This window comes from Stegastes partitus, unplaced genomic scaffold (assembly GCF_000690725.1).
Source record: "Stegastes partitus isolate 25-593 unplaced genomic scaffold, Stegastes_partitus-1.0.2 Scaffold860, whole genome shotgun sequence".
Lineage (NCBI taxonomy): Eukaryota > Metazoa > Chordata > Actinopteri > Pomacentridae > Stegastes > Stegastes partitus.
Window position 1 is genome coordinate 103,165 of NW_007578591.1, and position 26,820 is coordinate 129,984.

The 26,820-nt window shown below is 42.6% G+C and overlaps 4 protein-coding genes across 4 annotated transcripts in view; 2 read left to right on the top strand and 2 right to left on the bottom strand.

Annotated features, from left to right (window-relative positions):
* The window catches only part of frmpd1b (FERM and PDZ domain containing 1b), a 27,108-nt gene extending 13,441 nt beyond the window's left edge, over nucleotides 1-13,667 (bottom strand). Inside the window, exons 1-5 of the mRNA XM_008293128.1 lie at nucleotides 13,575-13,667; nucleotides 6,699-6,849; nucleotides 4,260-4,370; nucleotides 1,441-1,613; nucleotides 83-185 (exon numbers count right to left, since the gene is read on the bottom strand). Of these exons, the coding sequence (XP_008291350.1) occupies nucleotides 83-185; nucleotides 1,441-1,613; nucleotides 4,260-4,366 (383 nt within the window). The 5' untranslated portion in view covers nucleotides 4,367-4,370; nucleotides 6,699-6,849; nucleotides 13,575-13,667. The remainder of the gene's footprint in view (nucleotides 1-82; nucleotides 186-1,440; nucleotides 1,614-4,259; nucleotides 4,371-6,698; nucleotides 6,850-13,574) is intronic.
* Nucleotides 13,668-15,091: 1,424 nt separating this feature from the next.
* tomm5 (translocase of outer mitochondrial membrane 5 homolog (yeast)) lies at nucleotides 15,092-16,518 on the top strand. The gene is made up of 2 exons (XM_008293129.1): nucleotides 15,092-15,323; nucleotides 16,167-16,518. Exons 1-2 carry the CDS (start codon nucleotides 15,203-15,205, stop codon nucleotides 16,199-16,201), a joined length of 156 nt encoding a protein of 51 aa, XP_008291351.1. The 5' UTR covers nucleotides 15,092-15,202; the 3' UTR covers nucleotides 16,202-16,518.
* A 2,382-nt stretch (nucleotides 16,519-18,900) lies between these two features.
* On the top strand, nucleotides 18,901-21,388 carry LOC103365645 (zinc finger and BTB domain-containing protein 5-like). Its single transcript, XM_008293132.1, has one exon. It carries the CDS (start codon nucleotides 18,901-18,903, stop codon nucleotides 20,899-20,901), a length of 2,001 nt encoding a protein of 666 aa, XP_008291354.1. The 3' UTR covers nucleotides 20,902-21,388.
* Nucleotides 21,207-26,011, bottom strand: grhpra (glyoxylate reductase/hydroxypyruvate reductase a). The gene is made up of 9 exons (XM_008293130.1): nucleotides 25,757-26,011; nucleotides 25,297-25,427; nucleotides 24,148-24,220; nucleotides 23,947-24,063; nucleotides 23,728-23,816; nucleotides 23,462-23,563; nucleotides 22,544-22,679; nucleotides 22,228-22,358; nucleotides 21,207-22,092 (listed from the first exon to the last, which is right to left on the bottom strand). The coding sequence occupies exons 1-9, from the start codon at nucleotides 25,840-25,842 to the stop codon at nucleotides 21,971-21,973; spliced, it is 987 nt and encodes a 328-aa protein (XP_008291352.1). The 5' UTR covers nucleotides 25,843-26,011; the 3' UTR covers nucleotides 21,207-21,970.
* Between the last annotated feature and the right edge of the window lie 809 nt (nucleotides 26,012-26,820).

The window sequence follows — 26,820 nt, forward strand, 5'->3', positions numbered from 1 at the left end:
AGATAGATAGATAGATAGATAGATAGATAGATAGATAGATAGATAGATAGATAGATAGAATTATCTCTGCAGTTCCTCTCACCTTAAGACATTTTCCACCTGCTCTGCACTCAAATCCTCCAGCACTGTATCATTAATCTGCAGCACCTGGTCTCCTGGGTACAGTATCCCATCTGCAGGACTCCCTACACACACAATAAAAAGAGTGAGCGCTTGCATAAAACAAAAACCTGGCTGCACACATGGGGACAAAAGAAGGTGTACACACAAATGTAGGCACCCACACACACACACACACACACAGAAAGACACACATGCTTATTCAACATGGCTGACTCAACAGTGCTCAGCTCTCCAGGATGTGAGGGGTTACAGTTATTCTGGGTCTCTTCCAGCTCGACTCCGCTCTGCTTTCTCTAGTTATTTATACTCATTTATCTTCAGGCAAGAGAGCACGACTGAGGCACGGCAGTTTCAGCTTACTCTAATACGCACATCCACAAACATACCATGTGCATAAACACATACAACTGCGCGCACATTTTTCACACACCCAGTCTGCTTGGCAAAGCTCAGTCTGTCCCTGATTTCTGACCCACTGATGACATGCTGCGCCGCTCTGCAAGCTTTTACACACAAACAGAGACACACAAGCCAAACCCAGCACCGTTGGTTTTTTTTAAGTCCTGTGCCATCCTCCTCTTTCTTTTTCTATCCTTCTTCCTCATCCACTTCATTCCTCTAACCTTCACCTCCCCCCCATCTTTCCTCCCTCCCTGCCCTCTGCACACTTTCACACTCATTATTTTGTTCTCTTTGGCCACATTTGCACTTTGGTTGGTGTCTGTTCCCTACTGGGTTTTCCTGCTGGCATCTTCTCTCTCTATTAAATCTTGTCTTCTTTTATCACTCCCCCCCTCCCCTCTCTCTCTCTCTCGCTCTCTCTCTCTCTCTCTCTCTATCTCTATCTCAATCTCTTTTCCTTTGGCAGCAGATAGCAATTACAGAGCCGGTGGCAGGGTGGGACCCTCCTCGGGGCATTTATCAGCTTATTTTACAGGATAGACGTAAAAGTAATGGATCAGCATCTCTCTCTCTTTCCCTCGCTCTCCCTCTCTCTGACTCAATCCCGCCCCCCCCCATCAAAGTTGCCTAAATGAAAAGTGATTGAATTTAGAAAGGATGAGCAGGTGGCTCTGTTGTTTCTGTGGCTTCTCTGGCAACGTGCCTTGCAGTCTGAATGCCAGGAGAGAGTCAGCGTATGTGTGTGTGGTTGTGAGAGAGCAACAAAAGAGTGCGTAAATCTGACTTGCTGCAGGCATTGCACTGTTGCATAAAGCAGGTGGCCATTTGGAAAGGAAGCAGGGAAAACAACGTGCACTCCATCACACGGATTAACACGTCACACGCCGAGGCGACCGCACAGACGACCTCATGTACCTGTGGCGACGTCCCTGACCAGCAGGGGTGCGTTTGTGGTGAGGGTGAAGCCATGTCCAGTGCTGCTGTCCAGGACCGGGTCTCTGGTGATCTGCAGCGTCAGCTTGGCCTGGAAGTTCTGATTGGACAGACTGTTGGAGCGCTGCGACCTCCCATCGCCTAGCAACCGCTCCCTGAGGAGGTCAAAGAGGGTGACAGGCTATCAGACTGGAGACGACAACAGTCATCAAGAGACACATTCAGGCAGATCAAAGAGAAGACAGTTCGATTTTTCCTTCACAAATCATGTCTCTTCTTTATGAGGCAATGATTTACAATTAAAAAGTAATGATGCTTGTATTGTTGTGAAACTTTACAAATCCTTAAGGACTGCAACATCGTGATGTTTATTGACGTCAAACGTTAAATGCTGTAGAATAGCTATTACTTTTTCAGGTAACTCATATTAATAGTTTACCCCACTGACTGTCAAAAAATGTGATAAATGACGATCAGAATTATTAAATGGTTTGGCTTGTCAGTCCAACAGCAATGAAGATTATGAATAAAACTGAAAAAAGTAGCATATTGTCACATCTGAAAAGCTGTAACTGAGAATTTTTAGCTTAAAATATGAATTAAACAATCAATTAATTACCAATATATTCTAAAAAAAAATTGTTTGGGCTCAACAAAAAATTTAACACAACATTTTGCAGCAATGTTTTTGAATTATGATAACTTCTAATCAAATTATGTTCAACCAGCGAACCTCGTTGAGTTAAAAGAATTTGGTTTTATTCTATAATAAAAGGTTTTTTGATTATCAGTCTTGAAGTTGTCCAGCTATGTTAGGACTGTGGAGGAAACTTCAATTCCTGGACTTGAAGTTAAAAAAAATGAAGTTATCAAGCCAATTTAATTAAACTTTATTACCCTGAAATCAATTTAAACTCAACTAAAAGCAATTTGAGTTTAAATTACTTACAATATCTAAATCAGTAAATTAGATTTTTTTCAATCTTAGAACCTGCATTTAATGAGTTGGAGGAAGTAGGACCCTTGAAATACTTATTAGAGTATGTTTAGCTAACAGATACTTGCAAAATACTTTTTTCAATTTCCAACAGGGTATACGTTTCTGTGAGGTTTGTTGCTAGCAGTTAATTTTTTCTTTTTTTTTAAAATGTTTTGACCTTTTCATCTTTATCAAATATTAATATTGGACAGAGGCAGGAAATGTGGAGGAGGAGAGCAGAGGAATGACATGCAATAAAGGTCCGGGTCAGCTGGGAATCGAACCGGGGACTCGATGCTGAGAAGCATTATATGAGGAAACAATAAATCATCTCAACAGCCATTGTACAAAGGTCAGTTCATACAAATTGCTATATATCCCCATCTCAAATGCACCATGTGAACATACAGTATATGCATATACTGAATTTAAATCTAACAGTGACAGCCTCTTCCTGAGGCCTGCAGTCCTGGTCAGCTGGTCTAAACATGCCGAGACTTTTCCCAGGATTGACTAAGAGGAAGTTTACTGGTCGTCCTCTGCAACGCCTCCTTTGCAGAGAATGAGAAACCACTTAGCGGACAACAAGAGAATGAAGGGTTCTTGAAAGCATATTTGTGGTTCGCTGTGGGTTGTGTTTGTGTGTGAGAGAGGGACAGTCGGGGTTTGAATATGTACTTAACTGTGTGTCAATGTGTGAGGACAAGATGTGTTGTGTGTGTGTGTGTGTGTTTCAATGTGTTCATAGGAAATGTACTTTCTCCGTCTTTTTTTAATCCCATTTTCAGGGTATCTTTTTTAAACTTTTTTTTACAGTTATTTCTATTTACCAGTGAAACGTTTCCTCACTGATCTAAAAACACACCTACCCCTGCACTTTCTGCATTTTTTCATCTCTGGAGAAACTGGCAACCGGCCTAGAAGTGGATGAAGTTGCTTCCTGTGCTCTTTATCCCAAACTCGATTGTTCAGTTTTTGTTTTGTTTTTTTTCAACCATATAACTTGTTTCAGTTGTTGTTGATGTGGTAGTTTGTGTAGAGTGGACATTTTCTGGTCCTGTTTTTTTGAGTGCTGCACACTCAGTTCCTTTCTGTCTAAATCTACACGCTGGACATTCAGTCATTGCTATGAGATGCTGGTAAAATATTCATGTTTGTTCAATGACAAAACTAAACTAACCTTACATGGGTTATTTCCTCTCCCTTTTTTTCATTTTAAAGAGCCCATATAATGTACATTTGCAGGTTTCTTATTTTATTTTTTGGGTCTTCTAGAATGATTTGTGATTAAAGAAGCATAGTATTTTTGCTCAGATGCACCTCTTTTCATTTTATCTTCAACGCCCTGTTTTAGCTCCTGTCTCTTTAAAACCTTCTCCTAACGAAGCCCAGTGTGCTCTGATTGGTCAGCTGGCCCAATGAAAGATCTATAGGGATGTATATTCTAGCAAGGAAAAACTTATGGATCGCAAGGAAGCTGCTTATTCTTTGGTTGAAGATTTGCCAAACCAGCCACTCGGCAAGTGTTTTGTAGATGTGTTTCATGGTGATGGACATAAGTAACAGAAGAAAAGCCAAGACTTCAATCGAGCTGTTTCAGGCAGGTAAGAAAAGTAGCTTGTGTGGGAGAGAATTCAATTTTTATTTTAGAGCTCCCTTCGTTGTGGATGTTTACCTTTTACATGTGCAAAAAACAGCTAAATAACACACGAAAAGAAAAGGAAAAAAAACTAATAAAAGAACAATATGGGCCCTTTAATAACATTTCCTAAACTTTGAGGACTACCTTTGCCCTCAGGTCCTACTTTTGTTTGTTATGTACCTGCTGAGGGACTCTCGGGTGCGTCGTATTATTGTTCCCACCACCTGCTGCACCCGACTGGCCCTCCGAGCCGGAGACCTGCTCCTACATCGCTCCTTCTCCTCCATTTATCTGAAGCAATAAACAGAGAGAAGGACATGAGTTTCAAGCATCACTGCAAATAAGCAAAACATAGGCAGGAAAGGAAATGTGGGAAGAAGATGAAAGGATTTGGAGGGACAAAATAAATTAGAAACTGCTTAGAGTTTGGGTCTGTCTTTTATAACCGTGTAATCTGTGCCAGGATTGTGCTCCAGCTAAATTTGCATCCAGTCTGCTCTGTTTTTATATGCAGCACATGCAGCCAGCCTTGAATACGATGAATAATCAGATATGTGAACAGAAAGCAAGAAAAGGCTGGAGGAGAAAGGGGGAGGAGTTTAGTCAGCATGAGCAACAACACATGCCTAAATGACCTGATTCTCAGCAACAACAACTGCACCATCACACAGGAGCAGGATTCACAAAGAGTTCAGCATAACTATGCCACAGTCTGCATGTTCACTCCGACTCTGCAGCTGTGTGCACTTTCTGCTTAGCTTGCCCTTTAAACAGGGGAGTGGTGGGGACATAATGAACGATGGAGGGCTGCAGCTGAACCCCGGGAGGCAAAGCCGGTCAGCATTGAATCCAGACCAAATCTCAAGACTTACGACTCCCCTCAACTGTGTTTTGTTTGTCAGCCAATCAATACGCTGCCACTGCAGAGGCTTGTAGAGCCGCTGATAATTCCTTCACAGGCTTTAGTGTCTATTATTGAAGCTATACGTCTGCTCCAGAAGGGCTGTAATATTGTACGTGTACATGTTTATTTTGTGTTACATATGGCAGCAAAACTTTCAGAGCTGTGGAATAAGACTTGTGTGGTTTTGATGACTTGAAGAAAGTAATTCATTTGTGACATTGAGGTGAATTAATTTCTGTTGTTTTTTGCAGATATTGTGTTGCTGCTGTCTTGTGATATATTTCATCTGCTGTTCACAGCTATACTGGACCATTTGACTGCATGAGGAAGAGAGAAGGGAATGAAACTTTGGCAGGGACGGGAGGAGTTGCGACCCAGACCTGATCAATAAGGCTAACGATGATGAATGCGCTCCTGAAACCTAATGATCCATACTATGGCCTCGGTAAGAAGAAAAAAAAGAGCCAAGAGCTTAGTTTGATCAGCTCTCTGAAATATGGAGCAAACTTCTGCAAGCCAATACATTTTGTAAATATCTTTAAAGAAGCACAGCACGTAGAATTTAAAAACAGGTCTCTGACAAATAAATGAGAATGGTTGAGTCATTACGCTGCTATTACCTTGCTGTACTTTAAGTTCAGGAAACAATATACCCTGCATTGCAATCAATAGATGGTGTTGAGCAGTATTTCTTTGGGTAAAGTTGCATTCATGAGGCAGAAACATGACTATGTCTTTATTTAAGAGTAAAAACTAAATACCCAGTTACTAAATCAGCAGAGTTTCAGGTCATCGCTGGTGAAGTGATCGCTGGTTGTAGGCCAGCGATGACTAGCCTCCCTCGGATGTAGTAAAGCATGCAGTGTAGGTCTGTGCTTTAAGAGGATTAGAGGCCTTCATTCTGCACAGGCCTGCATTGGTCAGGGTGTCACTTTAGCACCTCCCGCTTATCCGGATTGAGGCAGATTGACGTGAATGAGGAAGGCTGAGTGAGACTAGGTAGCTGACAGCTGCACATAAGTGTGATCATTGACACATCCGCCCCCCTCCAATCACTGACAAAAACAAAAGGCGAGACACCAACCTGCTTCATATGCATCACGAAACATGTCTGAACTGCTAACACAGACTCATATCAAATGTGCTGAATGTTTGTAGGTGAATGGATGTGCATATGTGCGCGTCTGTCTTGCGCTCAAGTGCAGTAATCAGTGCTGAGTCAGATGACGGTTTTTGCTGTCATTCTCCTTCTTTCTCTCTTCGGCCTTTCATTTTCTCCCCCTTTCTCTCTCTCTCTCTCTATCTTTCTCTCACCTTCGCTGCCCTTGCCGAGTCAGGTAGTCATCTCCAATGACAGTCTCTGTGGGCAGCAGCAGCCAGCCTTTCTTTATACACATGCACATCCTAAGCACTTGAGCAAATTCTTCATTATCACCAACGTTTGTAACTTTACGAAAGCAGCTACTTAAACAACAACGGGCACACGCTGATTAAGCCTTTGTGTCGATGACCCTGAAATTCCTTAACAATTCAATATTCTACCTCGAGATAATGTGACAGAAAATAACTGCCTGCCCGCATGCTGCTGGAAAAGGCAGGAAAAGGTCACGAAAAGTATTCTGTCAAGTTTCAGGCGTTCACATCTTGTCCACCTATTTTAAGCCAGCAGCACAATGTTCCACATTTAAACCGAAGACTGCGAGAGTGTGACTCACCGTGATGTAGCTTGTCTCTTCAGGACTCCAGAACACACGTACCCTCGCGTCCTCTGAGACATCAGCTCTGTAGCCCCTCCAGGATTGGCTGAAAGGAGGTGGAGAGGGTTCCTTGTGATCATCAGGGCCAATCCCGATCTGGTGCGGCCACCTGTGCAGAGCAGAACAGCGCTATCAGGGAGACCTGTCAAACCCTATAAACAGAATGCATGTCCACATGGCGAGTTTATAATTAGAATGAAACAACCAGCTCCTCAGCCTGATTAAGCTTATATCAACTGCACCTAACTTTAAATGGTAACCTTTTAACTGTAAGCACCAGGGCTATGCTTCAGTTGTTGATATTTTCAGTGTGAACACGCAAGTATGTCAAGCGAAGCAGATGTGAGTCCAAAGCAGCTATGTGGTTGTGGTTTTCCAAGAGGCCCCTCCTCTGGTCCCAAAGGCTCTCTCGCTCTCTTTCTCTCCCTCTCACCCAATGTGTGTGTCTCTCTCTCTCTCTCTACTCCTCCATTGCCTCAAAAGCACATGGCGATGTGGAGACAAGGCACTCCATCTCCGTCTGGTTGTCTAAATTAAAATTTCATACAGCCCAGTTCAGTTAACAGTTCTTACTGGGCGCACTCTAAAAGCAAAGAGGACAGCCTGTGAATCCTGATGTGGTGGAGAGGGAAACGCTGCCAGGCAAACACAGATCTTGGCCAATCGTAAAAGAGGACACGTCTTTCATATGAACATCAGGGCAGATATGGCTGCAACCTTAGCCAGCCGCTGGTTTGGGAAGAAAAACACACTTGGGGAATGCTTTGTTGTGAGAAGCCTGGCTGTTGAATTAGGAGAGACACTGAATAAACATACTTGATCTCGTCTAAGGAAACCGCCTCATTTTGCACTTGAATGTTGATCTGTGAAGTAAACTCTCACTCCCCGGGGCTTTCATTTACAAGAGGGAGCAGAAATCAAGGAACCGATAGTCCCATCTGTGCAGCTCTTCCATCAGGCCCGGTGTCCCACACACAGAGCTCTTTCACGAGGCCCATGTGTCCCACTGAAAAGCCAGCATAAGACCTGGACCTGCACAGACTGCAGGGCACATGAATAATGCATGGGGCTAATGCAGCTAGCTCAGCCTCCAACCGCCTCCTTCTGCCACTTTGCCAAAACAGGCAAGAAGAAGAGCGACAGGAGAGAGAGAGACAGACAGAGAGAGAGAGAGAGAGAGAGAGAGAGTGAGAGTGAGAGAGACAGGAAAGACGTATGGGGGTTGCAGGGGTGAGTAGGGGGAGAGAGGAGGGGACTCTAAAGAGGCTGAGAAAAGGGGAAGGAATACAGAAAAGAGAATTGGTCAAGGCAAAGAAAGGGAGAAAGGACAGGATATTGAAGGGGGAAAGAAAAGGGGGAGAATTTTAAAGAGGGTGAAGAGGGCAGCGGTACAGAAATGAGAGAGTAAAGCTGCAGGAGGAGAGAAAAGAGAACAAAACAGTGAGAGGTATAGAGGAGTGGGGAAAGCGTGATCAATGCAGAGTTTCTCCACCATCTGAGAGCAAACAAAGCCAGGCAGCAGACATTGATATATGGTGACTTGTTAAATAAATACAGGCGTGTAGCATTGTTACATTCCCATCTGTGCTTGCTTTAAATGAAGAGATTTCTCGGTTTTCTCGCAGTGCGATGGCATTTTCACTTGATACCAGTTTCAAAACCGACACAGTAAAGCCTGTCTGTCTGTCTGAAGGAGTCTGGTTCTGAATCAATAGTGAATGCTGTCTTCCACCATCGTGTCCCGAAGTCCCCAAGCACACCACCCATACAGCTCATCTGCAGGCTGTGCAGCATGCCCGACCTTTCGCTCAGTCTCCCTGCTTTCCTCCCTTCACCTTCTCACCCCTACGCCAATCTACACTGTACACGGAGAGCGTTGAATATAAGGTAATGAAGCCTGATCCGACACCTCTGTTTCGACGTCTGCGTCTCAGTCTGCCTCCCCCCTCTCTCTCCCTCTCTCTCTCTCGCTCTCTGTTCATTTCCCTAACACAATGTCTCTCTGTCTCTGACAAAACAAGCAGATACTCAATTCTGGTTTGGGAACACATTCAGTTCATCGAAGTACCGCACTCTCTCCTCAGGGGATTGAGAGGTGGTACTGAACGAGCAGTTCCTGTGCAGCGAGCGGAATAGAAAACAGTTTCAAGCCCAATTAGCACTGCTGGACCTGTGCGGGCCACGGCAGGTCAGACCAACCTGGAGACTGGGCTTAGAAACATTGCGTCAGGGCATTAAGCAGATGAGAAAAAAGTGCAGATGCAGCTGACGTCCTTTTAAACTGACTGACAGGTTGAGTTCATCTGTCTTAAACTGACATTCTCATTGCTTGGTCATTTACGCTGCAAAATGAAAGCTCACACACCCACAAAACATGTGGCTTTATATGACAAGCAGGTTTGGCATGAAACGTTTGGTAATCAGACTCCGGCAGCAGCCTTGCTCACTGACTCAACAACAACAGTTTTTATTTAGAAATGGCCAGTTGGCTGTTATTGACATCTTGTTCCCAGTCTGTCCCACACACACATATTCATACACTCCTACACCCCCCATAGCCGAATACGACACACCGGATACAGCTGCACCACATGAGGCTCAGCGTAGCAGCAGCAGGGGTTGGTTCAGCAACTCAACATTTCATTTTGGCTCACAGTTCCTGCCAATAAAGTTGGACACAGACTTTAGAGAACATTCAGTCCAGCAGCAGCAAACTTGCACCGAGCTGCGTCAGATTTCATGAATGCAAAGTTGTAAATGTGAGGAGCAAGAAGTAGAGCGGGCATGTAGACGCCAGAGTCAGTCAAGGTACAGGAATTTATGATATTTTCTGTTTTTGATTAAGAGTTCTGTCCTCATTTCATTATTTAAACTTGTGTTGAACGAGATGTAGCGTAAATAGAAGCAAAACGTCTCAGGATTATGTTTGTTTGCGTATTGAATTTGAGATGCCTTTTAAAATGGGGGAATGGCCACAAGAAGCAAACACATGCTGGAAATAATTTCACGCATTCCATGATCTTACTGCATTTATGGTTTTGTGTTCATGGTCACAGGCAGCTTCTGCTTTGGAGAGGAAGCTGATAAGCTGTTACAACGGGCCATGTTTTTAAGAAACTAAATATGTTAAAGCTTGATCATTTCGTTAAATTTACTGATATACATATCCTGAATGTTTATAATGGCAAGGCTCTTCAGGTGTTGGGCGACGTACAAAAATCTTGCAGTTGCTCAAAGTGTCAATATGGAATTGTAAAATGTCAATGATCACATACCCAGAGAACTCAAAATAGATTGTATCTGAATATTTTAAAAAGGATAAGAGAAAAAGAGCAGTGCTGGTGTCCCTCAAGCCACTCATGAACAAGCCTTGGTGTGTTTGTAACATCTCTAGCCCACTGAACTAAAGGACTTTTACTTTTTACTCTGTAGGTTGACATATTTCAGCCTGGACCAAAGGGAACTGCCATGGACTGCCGTGAAACATTTATTACTTGCAGACGATCATCCTATTTACTTCCCTCTGACTCTTCCCCTTGGTGCAACCATAAGGCCAGGTTTTAACGAGCTTGGCATAGTCAGACCATTCTCTAGTGCACTGTGTAGAATGGTCTGACTGCACCTCCTCATCATTCGGCTGTATTTATTTAAACCGATCACAATCATCTTGGATGAAGCAAAGAACAGGATGTTCTGACATGTTCACTCAAAATAGTAACTAGGGAATGATTTTTGGGGAAACATTTGTGCACAGATAGATGAGAACTTCCAATAAAATTGATAATTCACTGAAAAACACCAGCAGGACTGCTTTAGTGCACAAGCCAAACCTTCAGGAAAACTTGACATTTTCAGTGGGGATGGTTGCAGCCTCGAGGATGTTGTTTCCGAAAATCAAGTGGATTTTGAAATCAGGAGCACATAGATAGCAGAAGTAGAGGAGCAAGTCGTGGGAAATGTGCAGCCAATGGCTGGTTTATAAACACAGTCTAGATCTGGTCAGTCTGACGAGATTTTTATTCATCCAGGACAATATTTAGACATCAACCAGCTATAGGTTGGCATAAAGTTTTCTCAACTTTTGTTCATAATTCTCAGAGGATATATCCTAATGACTTCTGAGATCCCCTAACTCAAATGAATTACTATCTAATTGACCTGGAATTGCTTTGGTGATCCCTAATACATGAACTAGCACCATCGACAAATTAAGTGCTAATTAGCAAATTCCATCACACTAAATTAAAATGATGAGCTTGGTATATATTATACCGGATAAATGTTGGAATTGCTATTGTGCACATTAGCACACAGTTAGCATTTGACTCAAAGTACCACTGCGCCCACATACGCCCTCACAGAGATGCTATTGTGCATTTATGTTTTGTTTCATTCTCTTTACTTGTGTTTGTATTTGAATAGTTATGCATGACGGGCCCTATACAATTCTGGTGTGAGCTTTGTTCCATGTTATGTGCTCGCACATAAACCCATCAAAGACACACAAAAAGGAAAACATTACTTTTACAGTCAACTATCAAAGAAGAGTTTGGTGGCTTGTGTTAAGTAGATTGTCACTGTTGTTTGTTGTGTTTTGTCGGTTATTTCTCTGTTACCCACATCTTCCAGACATAATCACATCTTCTGTTCTTCATGCTGTCTGTCAGCTCATTCCATTAGCATTATGAAGACAGGGCTCACCGTGCGCCGCTCATTTCATTTCCCCTTTCATCAGCGACCTGGCAAGGCTCGCGTTCCCCAGTGCACTATTAAATAATGGGTCTTTTAATAGTACGTTGCATTGTGTTACAGATCTCTGTCAACGGTTCTGATGGTTCCGGAGAGAGACAGAGAGAACGACAGAAAGAGAAAAAGAGGGAAAGATCTTAATGTCTGAGGGAGGCCTTTGGATGTTGGAGGATGATAGATGTTGCAAGTCTGGAAAGTCTGCCTCGGTGTCTGGGCCAATTTCCTTCAAAAGCTGCACAATAGATGCCTTATCTTTAAGTAATATGAGGGCAGTCGGTTAGCCAGGAGCTACAATAGTCCTCTGGACTCTGGAATAACACTTACAGCATGACTTTTAATGTTTTGTAACACAGAAGAGCAAAAAATCTGGTTATAGAAAGCTGTTGATTTGCTTTATAGTATTTTGAGGCCAGTGCGCTTCAGTCTCTAAATGTTTTTTTGCTATATGCTCGTAAATGGAGTTGGCCTACATTATGGCATCACTGCCAGTCAACTGTGCCATCACCATGGAGCTGTCACATCAATGAGGTCACGTCTCCGTTTTTCTCTGTAGGAGTAACACTGGTACAGTTTGAGGGGTAAAAAAAAAAACCCCACATGTGGGCTACAATACCCCAACTGTGTTTCACTATGCATTAATACAACCACTAAAAGAATCAATATACAGCCATCAGCCCATCCCCTGCAACAATCACCACACATGGATGTAACCCCTGACCCATTAACTCATTGATCAATTAACAGCCTCCTGTAGCAGCAGCAATGTGCAATATGAGTGGAATATGAATTCTTTAACCACTGTAGACATTGGCCAGAGTGTTGGTGCTTCAAACACCAGCTCCAGCTACACAGTGTGGCCCGGAGACGTGGAGCTGAGACTACAGAAGCAGAGAGGAGGCAGAGGATGGCTGGCTGCAGTAAGTGGGACAGAGCAGCAGTCAGCAGAGCAGACCGAAGCTAATGCAGCCAGGCATCAAGTCTTTCCTGATGTGCAAGTTCTGCCCGTCGTGTTTCTCCTCTGGCTGAGTGACCTCGGAGCAGCAACTCCCATCACATGCTGTAGCGTCCATCCCTGAGTCACAGGACAAAGCCTGCGGCGGCGAGCAGAGCGCACCAAGCACAGGAGCGAAAGCAAAACACTAAGCATCCACAGCCTCTGCTTTTTTTTTTTCTTTTTTCTTTTTTTTTGCCCCGCACCACAAATAGCAGCATATGTTGCGATTAACAAAAAAAATGAGGAAGGCTGCGGTATCACACGTGTGTGAGCCGCGATCAGCGCTCGTATTAAATCATGTCATGCATTAAATGAAAGGCCCCAGAACAGCAAAACGCATTGTTCCGGTCTAGTTGTGTTGTCATGCCTGGCACGGCACGGCATGCGAGAGGCGATAGCTGCTGGCCAGAGGATACGAGCTAAAGAAAAAAAAAAGGAGGAGACGACTGCACATCGCCTACGCCCATTCATAATGTGCGTGTTTTACTACCCAGACTCCTGGCATCCCCGTGATCCGTCAGGATTTAGTCCGAGCATTTCCAATCTGTAGCCAGTGACGGTGATCTCACTGCGCATGGATCTCCAATACCTGAATTAAATGTCGTCCAAGGATGGCCAGTGCGCGCCTCAACCCCGATTCTTTATGATAAATTATACATATATATACATATACATCAGCCAATAAACTGGGGTTGTGAGAACTAACCACATCGACGTGTCTAGCGCGCATAAATGCTTCGCAAACGCCCGTAAAATAATCAATATCCCCCATTACACTGGTCAAACACTAAGTTTGATCAGTGGTCGCAGCCGTCAAACCAGGAGGCTAAACAAAGAAAGGACAGAAGAAGAAAAAAAAAAAAGGTCAGTCTTTTGTTGCTTCCTTTATAATCGTAATCGGATTTAAATCTCTCCACCGCCTCCCTCAAACAGAGACCCGGGTGTAGCCTGCAGGCTGTGACAATGACCGTCCGCTCAGTTATTCATTTAAAGGTGATAAATACATGAGCAGCGACTGGACGCAAGGTGCCACAGTCTGGGCGCTCCTTCATCAGACAATAACACCGGGAAATAACGAGAATAAAACTCACCTCGTGGTCAGAGGAGGAGGCAGACGGAGCGGCAGTCTGAAGGGGTTTTTGTTTATCCTCCCCTGAAAGATGCGCAGGATTTCAGGGGAGACGATGTTTGTTTGTGGGAAATTAAAACAAGAAAAAAAGAAATTATCCGCGGCGTCCAGAGGATGTTGGTGATGTTGGTGTGCGGGGGGTTTGGCTACGCGCTGGATGCTGTCATCGTACTGGGGCTGCTCTCTGCCTAATCCTCGGCCCTGAGCTCAGGAATAAGCCACCACCCCCACTCCCTCCCTCCCTCCCTCACTCTCCTCCCAGCCTCCATCGCTGTCTGCTCGGAGAAACCCCCACCCCTCCTCCGCAAGGTCAGCCACTCATATCAAATAAGAATAATTCAGGAATTATTCATTCATTAATTATCGCCTCGCCTCTGATTCCTCTCTCAGTCACTGCTCTCGTTTTTGTGAACCGCATCCTAAAGTGTTGACTACCAAGTAATCTGGATTTGAAAAATACACTGATAGTTGAATTGATCGTGTAGTTTCAGTCTACCTGTTCATTTCTTATAGTTTCAAGTCATGTCCAGTCACTGTTATTTATATAACACATTAAAAGCAACAGTCTGTGATCCAAAGTGCTTTCCAGTACAAAAATAAAAGAAGTAATATTTTATATATGTTGTCACTTTATTCTTGTTTATTTTTTGTCAATTATTCTAAATTTGTATATCTATATATATATATATATCTTCCTTTTCTTTTTCTTTTTATGTATTTTTATTCTTTCATTTTATTTCTGGCAGTGTCTAATGTGTATACAGTAGAAAGTGATCTGCACTTTGACAGCTCAGTCAGACCAGAATCTGGTCACTTCCATGAAAGCATACTCCTAACAACAAATAGCCCAGAGGCAAGGCACAACCTGGGAGAAGCAGGAAACTGCCCCAGAGGCCCAGATGCCCCCAAGGCCTCTTTCATTGTATGTCAGCTGGCTTGTGGTAATTTGATTGTTTTCTTGGCAATCAGCAAATTCACTATATCATCTTAAATGATAATGGCGTCAAAGCAAATCCGGCTTTGCTAACATTCTCATTCACCCCCTAGTCAAATTTCCATGGAGCTTGTTTCTAAATGAATCAGTTTTTACCCAAATTACCATAAACAGGGTCAGCTGGGCCAAGAATTTAGTTCCAGTGGAAAAAAGAAAGATTGACTTATTTTTTAAACAACAACAAAAAGGTGTCTTAGTTTTTTCCTTCTGCAAAATTTATTGTTTTAGCCTGCAGATATTATCTGCCTAATAAAAAAATATGTATTAGACTGCTTTTGTACTTTAGCCTTGTGTTAAGAGTAAGCCAAAGACAGCTCTTTTTTTTCCACAGCCTTTAATTAAAGTGTTTTACTTTTATAAAGTCAGATCTGAAACTCAGTCAGGCCTAATTTTGGTGCTAAGACAACTTCTAATTCAAACTGCAACGTAACATTTTGCTTTTGTTGCCTTCGTGTGATTTGTCCCTCCGTGGCCGCCGTCCAACGTCGTTACGTCTGCTGTTACGTGCTTCCGGTTTGGATTATTTCGTCCATGCGATTCGCCTGAAACGGTGGTTTCAACGCTGAAGAGAAAAACGAATAAAACCCACAGCAGAGATGTTTAAACTGGAAGGACTCGGACCTAAAATGGACCCGGAGGAGATGAAGAAGAAAATGCGACAAGACGTCATTTCTTCATTACGAAACTTTCTTATTTACGTCGCCCTCCTCAGAGCCAGTGAGTGCAGGCAGATGACATTGACGCTTAGCCATTACTACACATGTTTCTTACAGTTCAGCTGTTGTGCCTAAAAGCAATCTTCTGCCTAAACCTGGTTGACTTCTGCATTATTTAACCTGCTCTGTGTGCTGCATTATAACCAGTAGTGTTGTTTTTAGCGGTTGAAATGTACTTGAAGGACCAGTTCAACCCATTAAATGCAGTTTTCTAGATGCCAAAAAGTGATTAGAGCCTTACCATTGAAGTGCTGTTATTGCATCAGGATGGCTTGATTTTACTCATAAGGGTTGATTTCAATGATTTAAAGGTATATAGCCTACAGGACAAAAATTGATTATTTCTTTATTTTAAATGTAAACTCATCTGTAAGTCATGTTAATTGGAGTCTAAACAATAATATTAGACATGCTAAACACAATAGTATAGTATTGCCTATTATCATCCTAAATGTTATGTCTGATTACTTAATGTTTATGCACATTATGACTGTTTGAACCAGTTAAAATTAGCTGTGGAAGTATGGAAACTGGGTAGTACAGCTTTAACAAGAAGCACACAGCATTCAGTATTTGGCAGACTATCAGTGTTGACACCGGGTTCATTCCAATGAGGTGTTAGTATTGGGTTTATGCATGTGATAATTAGGCAGTAAAGGCAGCTCAAGTTTACAAAAATGTAACTCATCATCTTAGAGTGGTATGCAAACACCATCTACCTCACGCTGATCTTAAAAGAAGTTAATGAATCATAAAACATACTAAATTCACACACAAAGCAACAGTGAGCAACAAAACCTTCAGTGAGCTGTACCAAGTCTTCTCATGTTCTTTGTGTTCACAGCTCCATATGTGTTGAAGAAGCTGGACAGCATATGAACGGAGCCACTGGTCTCTTCTTCCCTCCATCCACTCAGAGTTCACTGCAACAGAGACAGCATGGATCTCCATCCAGCAGAGTGGGGCCATTACAGCATCACTGTGGAAAATGACCAATGTTTGTCCACCGCTGCACCAGAGATACCAGCTTGTTCTCATTTTCAGTTTTGTTTCATGTTGTAAACAATAGTTTGCCTTTTTTTTTTTTTAAATTCAACATATTGTGGTCTTTGTTAAATGCGGAGTTTGTGTTTGATAGCGTGTCTGCCAGCTGTCACACAATAAAGTGAAACCATGTTGATTTTGTTGGTTTAAAAGTGTGAGGTTTTTAACTGTTAGTGTTTGGGAGGTTTACTTTAAGGAGAAGAGAAGAAAGAAGAAGAAAGTGAGCAGAGTCAGCAATCTTCGATCCACTAGTAGATTTTTTTTGTACCACACAGCGTTCATCCTCTCGGTTCAGTAAAAAGCAGCCAGACATCTAGGTTTTTGAATACATTTCACCTCTTCAGGATGGAGCTCCAAGGATCACCAGTTCAATCTACACAGACATACACAGTGTCCTATTCCTCTTCCAACTTTCTTCCTGTCATGTCCTGTATGGTTAAATCCGGTACATCCTGAATTTTGTAAGTCACGTTTATACCAAAACCTCATACAATCTGTGCTCTGTCTATTTTGTGACCTCACACAGTGTCTTCTGAGCAGGCAGAGTATTTTGGAACTTGTAAAAACAATCTTATAAAAGTCTTTTTTTCACATTACACTTGTTAAGCAGCAGGCTCTGTGCTTCCCAGTAGTTTACCTGAACTGTGCATTTCCCATATAATTATTGTGTGTTATTATTTTAGCATATTTTATATCCTTTCATTCAACCGTAATTTAAACTTTAAGTACATGGAAGTATGGAGGCTTCATTTACAATGTTGCCAAGTAAGAAAATGAAATATGTAAGCAGATATATATATTAAAAGGCAAAGTTCGTACAATAATAAAAGCAAAGAGCATTTAAGTTCTAAAAAGAAATGAATCGACTAAAACAGAGGCAGTTGGTAGTAAAGTAAGATAAGAATTAAAAGCCTGTATTGCCAAAGGATAAACAAGAGGCAGTCTTCAGACTGTTCTGCAGGTTATTTCGGGTTGCAGGTGCACAGCAGGTAAAGTGGATTTCCCAAGCTCCGTAAAAGCAGCCGGTGTCTGCAGCGTAATCCAATCATTTGAGCATGTGTGGTCAGGGCCCACATTAAAAGACAGTAATGAGGTAATGTAGATGGCTAAAAACCTTGTCCCTTATAAATAAATAAGGTCTATTGTCCATCATACAGCTCACAGTGATGAGTATTGCAGCTATTGCATCTTAATGCAGAGTGATAAACAGTGTCAAAGGGCTGATACATGCATGTGTAAAATGTCACCATAATCCAGAACCGATAGGAAATGATTATCATATTAAACAGATGTAAACACATCATTTGACACTATCCATTCATTGCCAGCTGCATTAACAGAATGAGACAGCGGACCACATCAAACAATATAAAATTTCACCAATCCAATCAACAAATGTGCTTATTTTACTACTTTAAAAAAACAACAACAATGTATTAAGAATTGTGTTGTGTTTTTAGCCGAAGTCACAACACAATCATTCACTTGTTACGACTTTTACTTCTTCGAGAAGTTTGACTAACAACCAAATGGTGTTTGGTAAAATAAGCTCAACTGGCAACAAAAAAGAGTCAAGTTTAACTAAATATTTGATGTTTAGTGTATTAACAAATCACACTGAAATATTTTGACTGGCAATAGTGTAAAAAATACAGGATAATATCAACTTTATTAATCATCCAGTGAGGAAATGGTAAAGCAGCTAGATACAAATAAAGCATAGTAAGAACCGCGACAAAAAAAATGCAAAAGTAGAATAAAGATTTTTTTTAAATACGAGTGAGAGTCAAGTAAAAAATGTTGCTGTCTAAAATTCTCAAGATCTTCAATATAAGCTTCAGTAAAAACCAATGGGCTCACTGGAGGCTTGTTTGGGGGGGACCCTAGATTTATACTGTCACCCTCAAATTTTGAGGGATGACATTATAAATCTGGTGTTCCATCAGTCAGTTAGAACTGAAGAAGCCTTACATGAGGTGAAAGGTCTTCAAGAACCATGTAAAGAAGTCCAGTTGGCTCTTTCTGAAGCTGTTGTGATTACAGTGACCTGGATGAATGACTGAAGTTAAGACTGCATTTCAACAATATGACCATGTGGGGGCGATATTGTCCAAGTCTGATGAGATTCTGCAAGTGATGGAGGCGTCGACAAAGGACACTAAAGCGGGCGATTGTGTAAATGGAGGCTCTGTGACAATACCGATTTCATATTAACTTTTAGCAGCAGCAGCGGCAGCAGCAGCAGCAGGGGAAGGAGGAGGACACCGCTTCCAGCTGTCGGTCTGCTCCGCATCCTTCGGTGTTATAATTGGACCAGGCCCGTCCACCATCCGGAGCATTTCTAGGAAAGCCGGGCGACAGCAGACAATACACCGCTGAGCATCACACTGGAGCTGTTCTGCAAATGTGAAATGTGTCCTAGGATGTCGTTTTTATCAGAGCACATGTGGATGAGAAGCAGCTCCTGAGCAGCTTCACCACAGATGCTCGGAAACAACACATTCAGCGTTACATAACGAGCTGCACCGGCCGTGATGGACTTTCCGGGTCATTTCCAGCACATCTTCAAGCAGCTCAACCACCAGCGCCTGCATGCTCAGCTGTGCGACTGTGTGGTGCTGGTTGGAGGTCAGACCTTTCAGGCTCACCGCTCCATCCTGGCAGCCTGCAGCTCCCACTTCAGGGCTCTGCTCAGCTCCAGCGAGGAGGTGGTGGGTCCAGGAGCTGACAGGGGCCCCCATGTGATGGAGCTGGATCCAGAGGTGGTGACCCCAGAGGCCTTCTCCACCCTGCTGGACATGATTTACACCTCCACCCTCTCTCTAAGGGCCTCCAATGTCATGGATGTGCTGCTGGCGGCATCGCACCTGCACCTCAATGCCGTGGTCAAGGCCTGCAAGCTCCACCTGTCCAAGAGAAACTTCCCCTCCTCGCCGCCCAAAGGATGGAGGTCGGTGCAACAGCAGCAGCAAAGTCCATCTTCCCAGGCAGCAGCTAGTTCACAGCAACGGGTCACATCAGCTGTGGAGGAGGAGGAGGAGGATCTTGATAAAGAGGAGGCAGGAGTGGAGGTGAGTCAGTCTGGAGGGGATGAAGACGGTGGGGTGCAGAGGGGAGCATCATCTGTGAGGCAAAAGAGGAAATCACTGGAGGAGAGGATCGGCGACAGGAAGAGAACCTGCAGGCCGAATGCAGAAAACTATAAGGAGTGTTCGCCGACTGTCACCAGGAGCACCGTGAGCACCGAGGACGGAGATCTGTTGTCCCCGACCACTGACAGACTTTGGGAAAACCAACCAGATGATGAGGAGGAGGAGAAGAAATACGAAGCAAACAAGGAGTCAGAGGAAATCCAGCTACCAAGCCAGTCAGACAGCAGCACGGGAGGCACAGGTGTGAAGGAGAAGGGTGAAGATACAGATGGAGACACTGTGGTCAAAGTAAAGGTGGGGGAAGAGGAGGGAGAGGAGCCACAGGTGGCAGTGATTGAGGTGAAAAAGGAAAATCTAAACTCATATTCCCCAGATTTAGGCACTTTAGGAAATAGCTCTCCTCCATCTCCACTTGCAGGCAGTTTGGATGCACAGCTAAATGATGAGAAAATAGTCACAGGCTGCCCAGCAGAGGGTGATGTCAGCTCTTTACAGTCACAGCTTTGCACAGATCTTCATTCTGACGCACAGAGAGGAGCTGCAGACTTGGGCGATGACTCGGTAGATGGTGAAGGCCTGGACAGCCTGTCTGAACTGGCCTTTTCCTGCTTCCTTAATCCCGGTAGTGAAAGCGTCATGGGAGCTCTGGAGGAAGAAGACAGTCTAGCAAGCCTTACAGCCGCTGCCACCGCTGCTGCTGCTGCTGCCAGTGATGCTCCTACAGCTGCTGCACAAACAGGTGAACAAAAGTCAGATGAAGCAAACGCCTCTTCTGCTCATTCCTCCGATTCGTCATCTTCTCTTGTTTTTCCGGTTACTTCTGTCCCCTTGCAGCAGCTCTTCCCAACTCAGAGCCCTGGTTTCAGCGACACAATCATCCTCCAGCCCAGCCAGAACTCGTTGACAGGGTTCTTGAGCGGCATCACACCAGGCCTCAGTCTGGAAGCGTCCCTCGTCCAACCCTCCAGGGCTGGGAAAAGCACAGGGACAACAACGACAACCTTTCGTCGCATCGCCCCCAAAGTGCCGCCCGGATCAGAAGCCGGGACAGATTCTTCCTCTGGGTCAGCGGGAGATGCCACTAATCAACCACCTCTCACTAGAGCTTCAGAGGATGTTCTGTCCAAGTGCAAGAAAGCGGCCGCCCAGGACCATGTGTTGCTGGTGGAGGGGGAGAAGAAATACGCCTGTAAAATCTGCTGTAAGACCTTCATGAACTTGACCGACTGTAAGAAGCATATTCGCGTCCACACAGGGGAAAAGCCTTATCCTTGTCCAAAGTGCGGCAAGCGCTTCAGCCAGTCGTCCCATCTGTACAAACACTCGAAGAACACTTGTCTTAACTGGAAAGATGATCAGTCGTTCTCAGACACTTTGCTCTGACATGTAGAGCTGGATCAAGACACTACTTAATTCTTTTAAGTTTAGAAGAAATTCTAAACTTATTTAATGAATAACAGACAATCAATTATTTTTTTGTGCCATGAAATCAAAGTCAGTTTTCGTATGTGTCTTAAATTAAGCTTTCTCCGTCTTCAACCTTGCTGTGATTTATTTTTAATATTTTCATGAAATTAAATGTAAAATGTGACCAAACTAATATAATTTTGGCCATTTTTTATTGATCACAAATCTATTTTGGACATGACATTTTCAGCAGGAGGAAATACTTTAAACACACGCTGTTGTATATTTAAACTACACTTTATTTTTATACTTCAGAAAAAATCTGACACAAACTAAAGTGGAGTGTTGGGCTGTTTAGTAAGTGCAGACATGGAGCTTTCACAGCAGAATAAAGTGCAGACCATGGAGCATGACGGTAATCTGTATGGCAAATGTTACATTTAGAATGGGACAGATGAGCAACTAATGATTCTACTTTGAAGGGATCTTTTAAAATGCAAATGAAAAAAAGGTTTATTCAGTTTTCCACAAGGCTAACTAGGCATAGTTACCCTGGGATATGGAGTGCTGCAAGTCTGTTCATTAGCAAGAACTTAAAAACCGAGTGTTTCCTTCCCTGTAAATGCACACTGTATATTCAAGATGGGGCCTGTGATTCTGGATAAAGTTTGTTGATATTAGCTACTTAACATATTTAGATTATTAACATATGCCAGATTTACTATCTATTTTTTGTTGCTCCCATTTTACCTTCCATCCTTTGCACAGAACATACTAGAATAGTGTTTTGCAGATCGGTCTGAGCCACTTTGCCTAAATGTACAGCTAGTGGAGCATGATGAGATGACCCTCCTACCTTTCGAAGTATAACTCAGTGTTAAATGTAACAATCAAATTAATCTATCCAGCTAACACTGATATGATGATACATGCACCTAAACATGTCTGAACTACATTAGTATTCTTAGTATTCTTTCCATCTGTAAGTTATTCTTTTCTGTTTTCTATTCAGCACCAGAGGAGGCAGTAGGCATAGTTTCAGGCTTTAGAAGGTGAGTTCACTGGGCATGTCTGTGCCCTGTAAACCACCCAGCAAGTTTCGGGCTGCCAAAGCTGACATGACGCCTCTTGTGGAGTAGGTGGCACTGCCGATGTGCGGTAACACCACTGTGCAAGATAAGAGGGAACAGAAAATAGCTTTTTAAAAACAAATTTAAAGTGATTCTTTTTGTCAAATTAATAGACAGAGTGGTAAAAAAGGCCAAGAAACATGTTTCTGTTTGGGATGGCCACTCTACTCACCACAGTTTTTCAGCGTAAGAAGCGGGTGGTTTGTTGGCAGTGGCTCAGGTGTTGTCACGTCCAGACCGGCCGCAGCTATCTGTCCACTGGCCAAAGCCTGGTACAGATCCTCCTGGTTGACCACAGCTCCCCTAAAACACAGAATTCACCTCATTTCTACCCTTATATATTCTAATAACAGACATGGCTGGTATCAAGCATGCAGGAGAGTGGTTTAATGCCATAAAAGAAGTCCATGGGTGTAGAGTATATTCCAGATCTACTGCTTTACCCATAATGGACATAATGGACGCACTGCACTGTTTTAGAGGTCTACCTGCTTGAGTTGACGAAGACTGCTGTGTTCTTCATCTTGCTGAAGAAAGATTTGTCACACAGGCCCTGAGTTTCTGGTGTCAGAGCGCAGGAAACCACTATGAAGTCGCTCTCAGACACAAGTGTGTCCAGTGGAACTGTCAGACAGAGAGGAGAGTACAGTAGAGTAAGGGAGGGAACACAGTATCACATAAGCAGATCTGAAAACTAAAACTTTTCATTGGAATGCTTTTTAATACTATCTTCAACTTCTCCTGCTCTGCCCTTTCTTAGTCTAACTGTGCCTTTGATTATTTTCCTTTCATTGTGTGTCTTCCTCCAAGGTTTTTCCTGTACAGAGAAATTTTCCACTCACTCCCCCGCAAAAAATGAAGCACAAAACTAAAATCACCAGCGCCAAAATGACAAGAACTGAGAAATACATTTTTTTTTAATTGCACGTTAACAGCAGAATGCATAGTTTTTTTGTCACATAAGGTGACATATTTATTGCCTTTACTGCATGTTGACCAATCATGCTACCTGTTGTAGCAGCCTAATCAGTACTTGAAACCACTTTAATACTGCACCTGCATGATCTTTATGATGCGCTGATTGTCGCTTTATGTGAACCAAATCTGAGACAAAGCTTGCCGTTGAGCGCTTGGTCGTTTTTATGTTCTCGTTTGTCATTCATCCCAATTAAACTCAAACATGATCCATAATAACTTACGAATAAATACTCACAGAACCAGCAACTGTTCAAGCAGCCTGCCACCTAAGTGGTCATAAAACAGTTTACCTTCCAGGTGGAACATCTGACTAGACAAAAATTGTTTGTTTTGTTCTTTTAATGAGCACTAATTGGCTCCTACACTAACTGCCTTGCCCTTCCTAAAGCCCCACTCTAAGGCCATAAAAACCCTCTACATTTTCTTACCGAACTCTCCATTCACCTCAGCAGCGTGGGCTTTGGCAGTTCTGCCCGAGTACAGCAGCCTCTTTACTCCGAAGGGCATGAGTCTCCGAGCGATGGCCATACCTGCACACAAACAGACAATCAAGTCATAAACTTTATCAGGAAACTCGTATCACAATTTGCTTGTCAAATATGAAAACACAGAACCTGGCAGCAGGATGTGGTATTATGATTTATATCTAACCATAATGAGCTAAAGTAAATAAAGAAGTAACAGTAAACTGAACCTATGCGTCCCAGTCCAATGACTCCTACAGTGCTGCCGGAAAGACCATAACCACAGAGCCAGAGAGGCTTCCACGAGCTCCAGCCACCGCTGAGAGAAAGAAAAATACAGTATTACCATTGTGTAGGCAGTTTAAGACACTACTTTTGGTTAAAAAGTCACAGAAACACAAATAGAGAAGCCATCAATTAGTGTAAATGTATAACTCGGTGGGACTAACTTCTTGACCTCCTCCACTCCCTCTGGTAATCTGCGAGCGGTGGCCAGAAGCAGAGCTACAGTCAGCTCTGCCGTGGCATCGGTCAGGACGTCCGGAGTGTATCCAACACGTATGCCACTGAAAACAAACAGCAATATAACTGAGGAGGCTCCTAACTCAACCTCTTACCAAGAGAAGGTAGGTTTTATGATTGTAGCTCACCGCTTTTTGATCTCATCGAGTGCCATGTGGTCAAATCCCACAGACAGGGTGCTGATGACTTTCAGGTTTGGCCCTAAAATCAAAGACAGAGCAGCTGAAATGTAGGCACAAGTACTGTTGAGACTACAGCTACACTTGGATTTCTTGTTATTTGAGCTAAAGCAAATGGAAGATTAAGCAAAGTCAACTAAAAATAATAAATAATTGGATAATGGATGGATACTGAAAATAATTGTAGCTTGACTCACAGTTTAAGTTGTAGTATGTATTGCTACTTTTAATTAAGTAAATGTGGCAGTACAGCAGTGTAAAAAATATAAAGTTGAAGTACTGGCTGTGTAGACAGTCACCATAATTACTATATATTACTGAATTAATGTCAATGGTACTTTAAGGTAGAAGTTAATAGATATTAAAGTTGTAGTTGATGAAGATGGAGCCAAATGTAACAACAAGACACTATTTTGTAGTTTAATCTGCGCAAACTGTGCCACATACTACATATCATATACGAACAAAAATATGGAGGAGGATTACATTTTGTGGGGATGGTTTCATTTCAATAAATGTTCAAATGATGCAGTATCTCACCAAAAACTGAAAACAGATTTGTGTATGTGAATGTTGTTTTCTCTTAATTCTTCTTTCATTAACAACCTGATGAGCCCTCATATTTATCTACTGTCCTTGTTTATAAAACTGTGTTTAACGAAGTTGAAACAAGCTCCAGCAGCAGCTGAAACAGTAACGTGCTGCTGACACATTGATGCTTCAGGATTAATAGTCTAATGAAGTCATTTAATAACAGATCAGTCATTGGAGCAAAACTAGAACTTTTGCAATAATACTTTAACCACATTTTGTTGCTAATACTAATGCATGTTTATTAAAGTAGGTACTTTTTTCATGGTGCTTTGACTTAAGTAAAGGATCTGAATACATCACTCCTGTATAGCTGTCAGATAAACGTACTGGGATAAAACTCTCAATCTATACTTCTGAAACATAGTGTAGCATAAGTTTAAAGCAGTGTAAAATGATCATGTCAGTGATTTTTGTCATGATTTGAACGATCAATCAGTGCAGCGAACTCCCACTTCCTTATACACATCTAAACCAGTCCTGCCATCAGTGGAGAGTGATGAGCACCTGCAGCATCCAGAACCTCAACATCGATCTTTTCTGACAGCAGACACAGCAGACCGTGAGCCCCCTGGACTCCTTTAAGAAGTTCTGTCCTCGGCACTGGTTCATCTGAGTCCCACTGAGACACCTCACACCTGTTTCCATGGAGACAGAGAGGCCCAAGAGCATGAGGTGGCATCATTCAGTCTGACTTGAACAAGCTGTCATTCAGTTTAGCTCAGAGAAAACTGACTGTAGTGGTGGCTGAGTGTGACCTGAGGTGGCTGCACCTTCATTTTTAGGTCTCACAACCTCCAATTAGCCTGTTGGCAGGAGAAGCGTGTAACATGAATCCACGTCCACTGACTCAGTATGAGAGAAATGAAAATAACACACAGCCTGAGTGCAATATAAAGGAAGTTTGCTGATAAATGCTGTTTTTCTAGTGGGGAATAATAGTTTGGTAGTTAGAAATACTTCGTACGCTCCAGCAGCTGACAGGATCTTCATCGCCTCCGGCGGGATGCGCCTCGTAATGAAAACCTTCATGACTTTACCGACTGCTTGCATCCCACTTTACCGACTGGAGAGACGGTGAGTCCTCTTCGGACAGAAGACCGTGAGACTCTGAGGCGAGGACGGTCGTCTGCACACTCTGTCCAGCCTGCAACTTACAGCATTTAACCTTCAACGTATGCAGTCCTCAAAGAAAAGACTACACTTCACACGCTCCCTCACATACCAGGAAGTAAACTGCTTTATAGCAGTGCGCATGCGTGGAGCAGGGGCGCCTCCAGCAGTTTTTCATGACGGTGGCACACAAAAGCAAAAGTTAGAACTGAATTTCAGGATTTTTTAAAATGTTTATTAGCATAGAGGCTAATTGAAAACTTTTTCAATACAAGAGTTAAAAAATCACATATAGATATACTTGCTTTCTTATTTTACAGTTGGCCTCATTCGCCACGAGTCCTTTTAAAAAACTTAAAATAAAACGTACTTCTTAAAAAATATATAGAGTCTTGGCAGCTTTTGTTTTCCATACATTTGATAAAAACAAAAAAAACATTAAAAGGCTTTGGAGCTGGACCATTTTGAATAATGGATATAGAGTGTGCCGAGAATAATCAGAAGCTGAATCATGTAGTTGATATTAGTATCCATCCCACAAAACACAAAATATAACATCACATCAAATATATTAATATTTGAAATAATTACCAAATTTCCTATTGATAGAGTATTGCCCAGCTTTCCATAATAACTTTGAAAAATCGCAGTGGGGAAAAACACTAATGAAATGTTGTTCCCCTGTGTAAATTTCAAAAAATACAGATATTGTGTATAATCGCTTAAACCTTTCCAATACTTCTTTAAGTAATTTTGTTTTATATATATATATATGATGTAAAATCTTAAAGGATAGGTCTGTATACATTGTCAGTCATCCAGGTCAGATGTGTGAATGACACCTGCGTCAAAATCAAAGAGAAGAAGTGGACTCTTTCACAGAATGTATGAAGTTCACAAGGCAGGATGTCAAGGGAA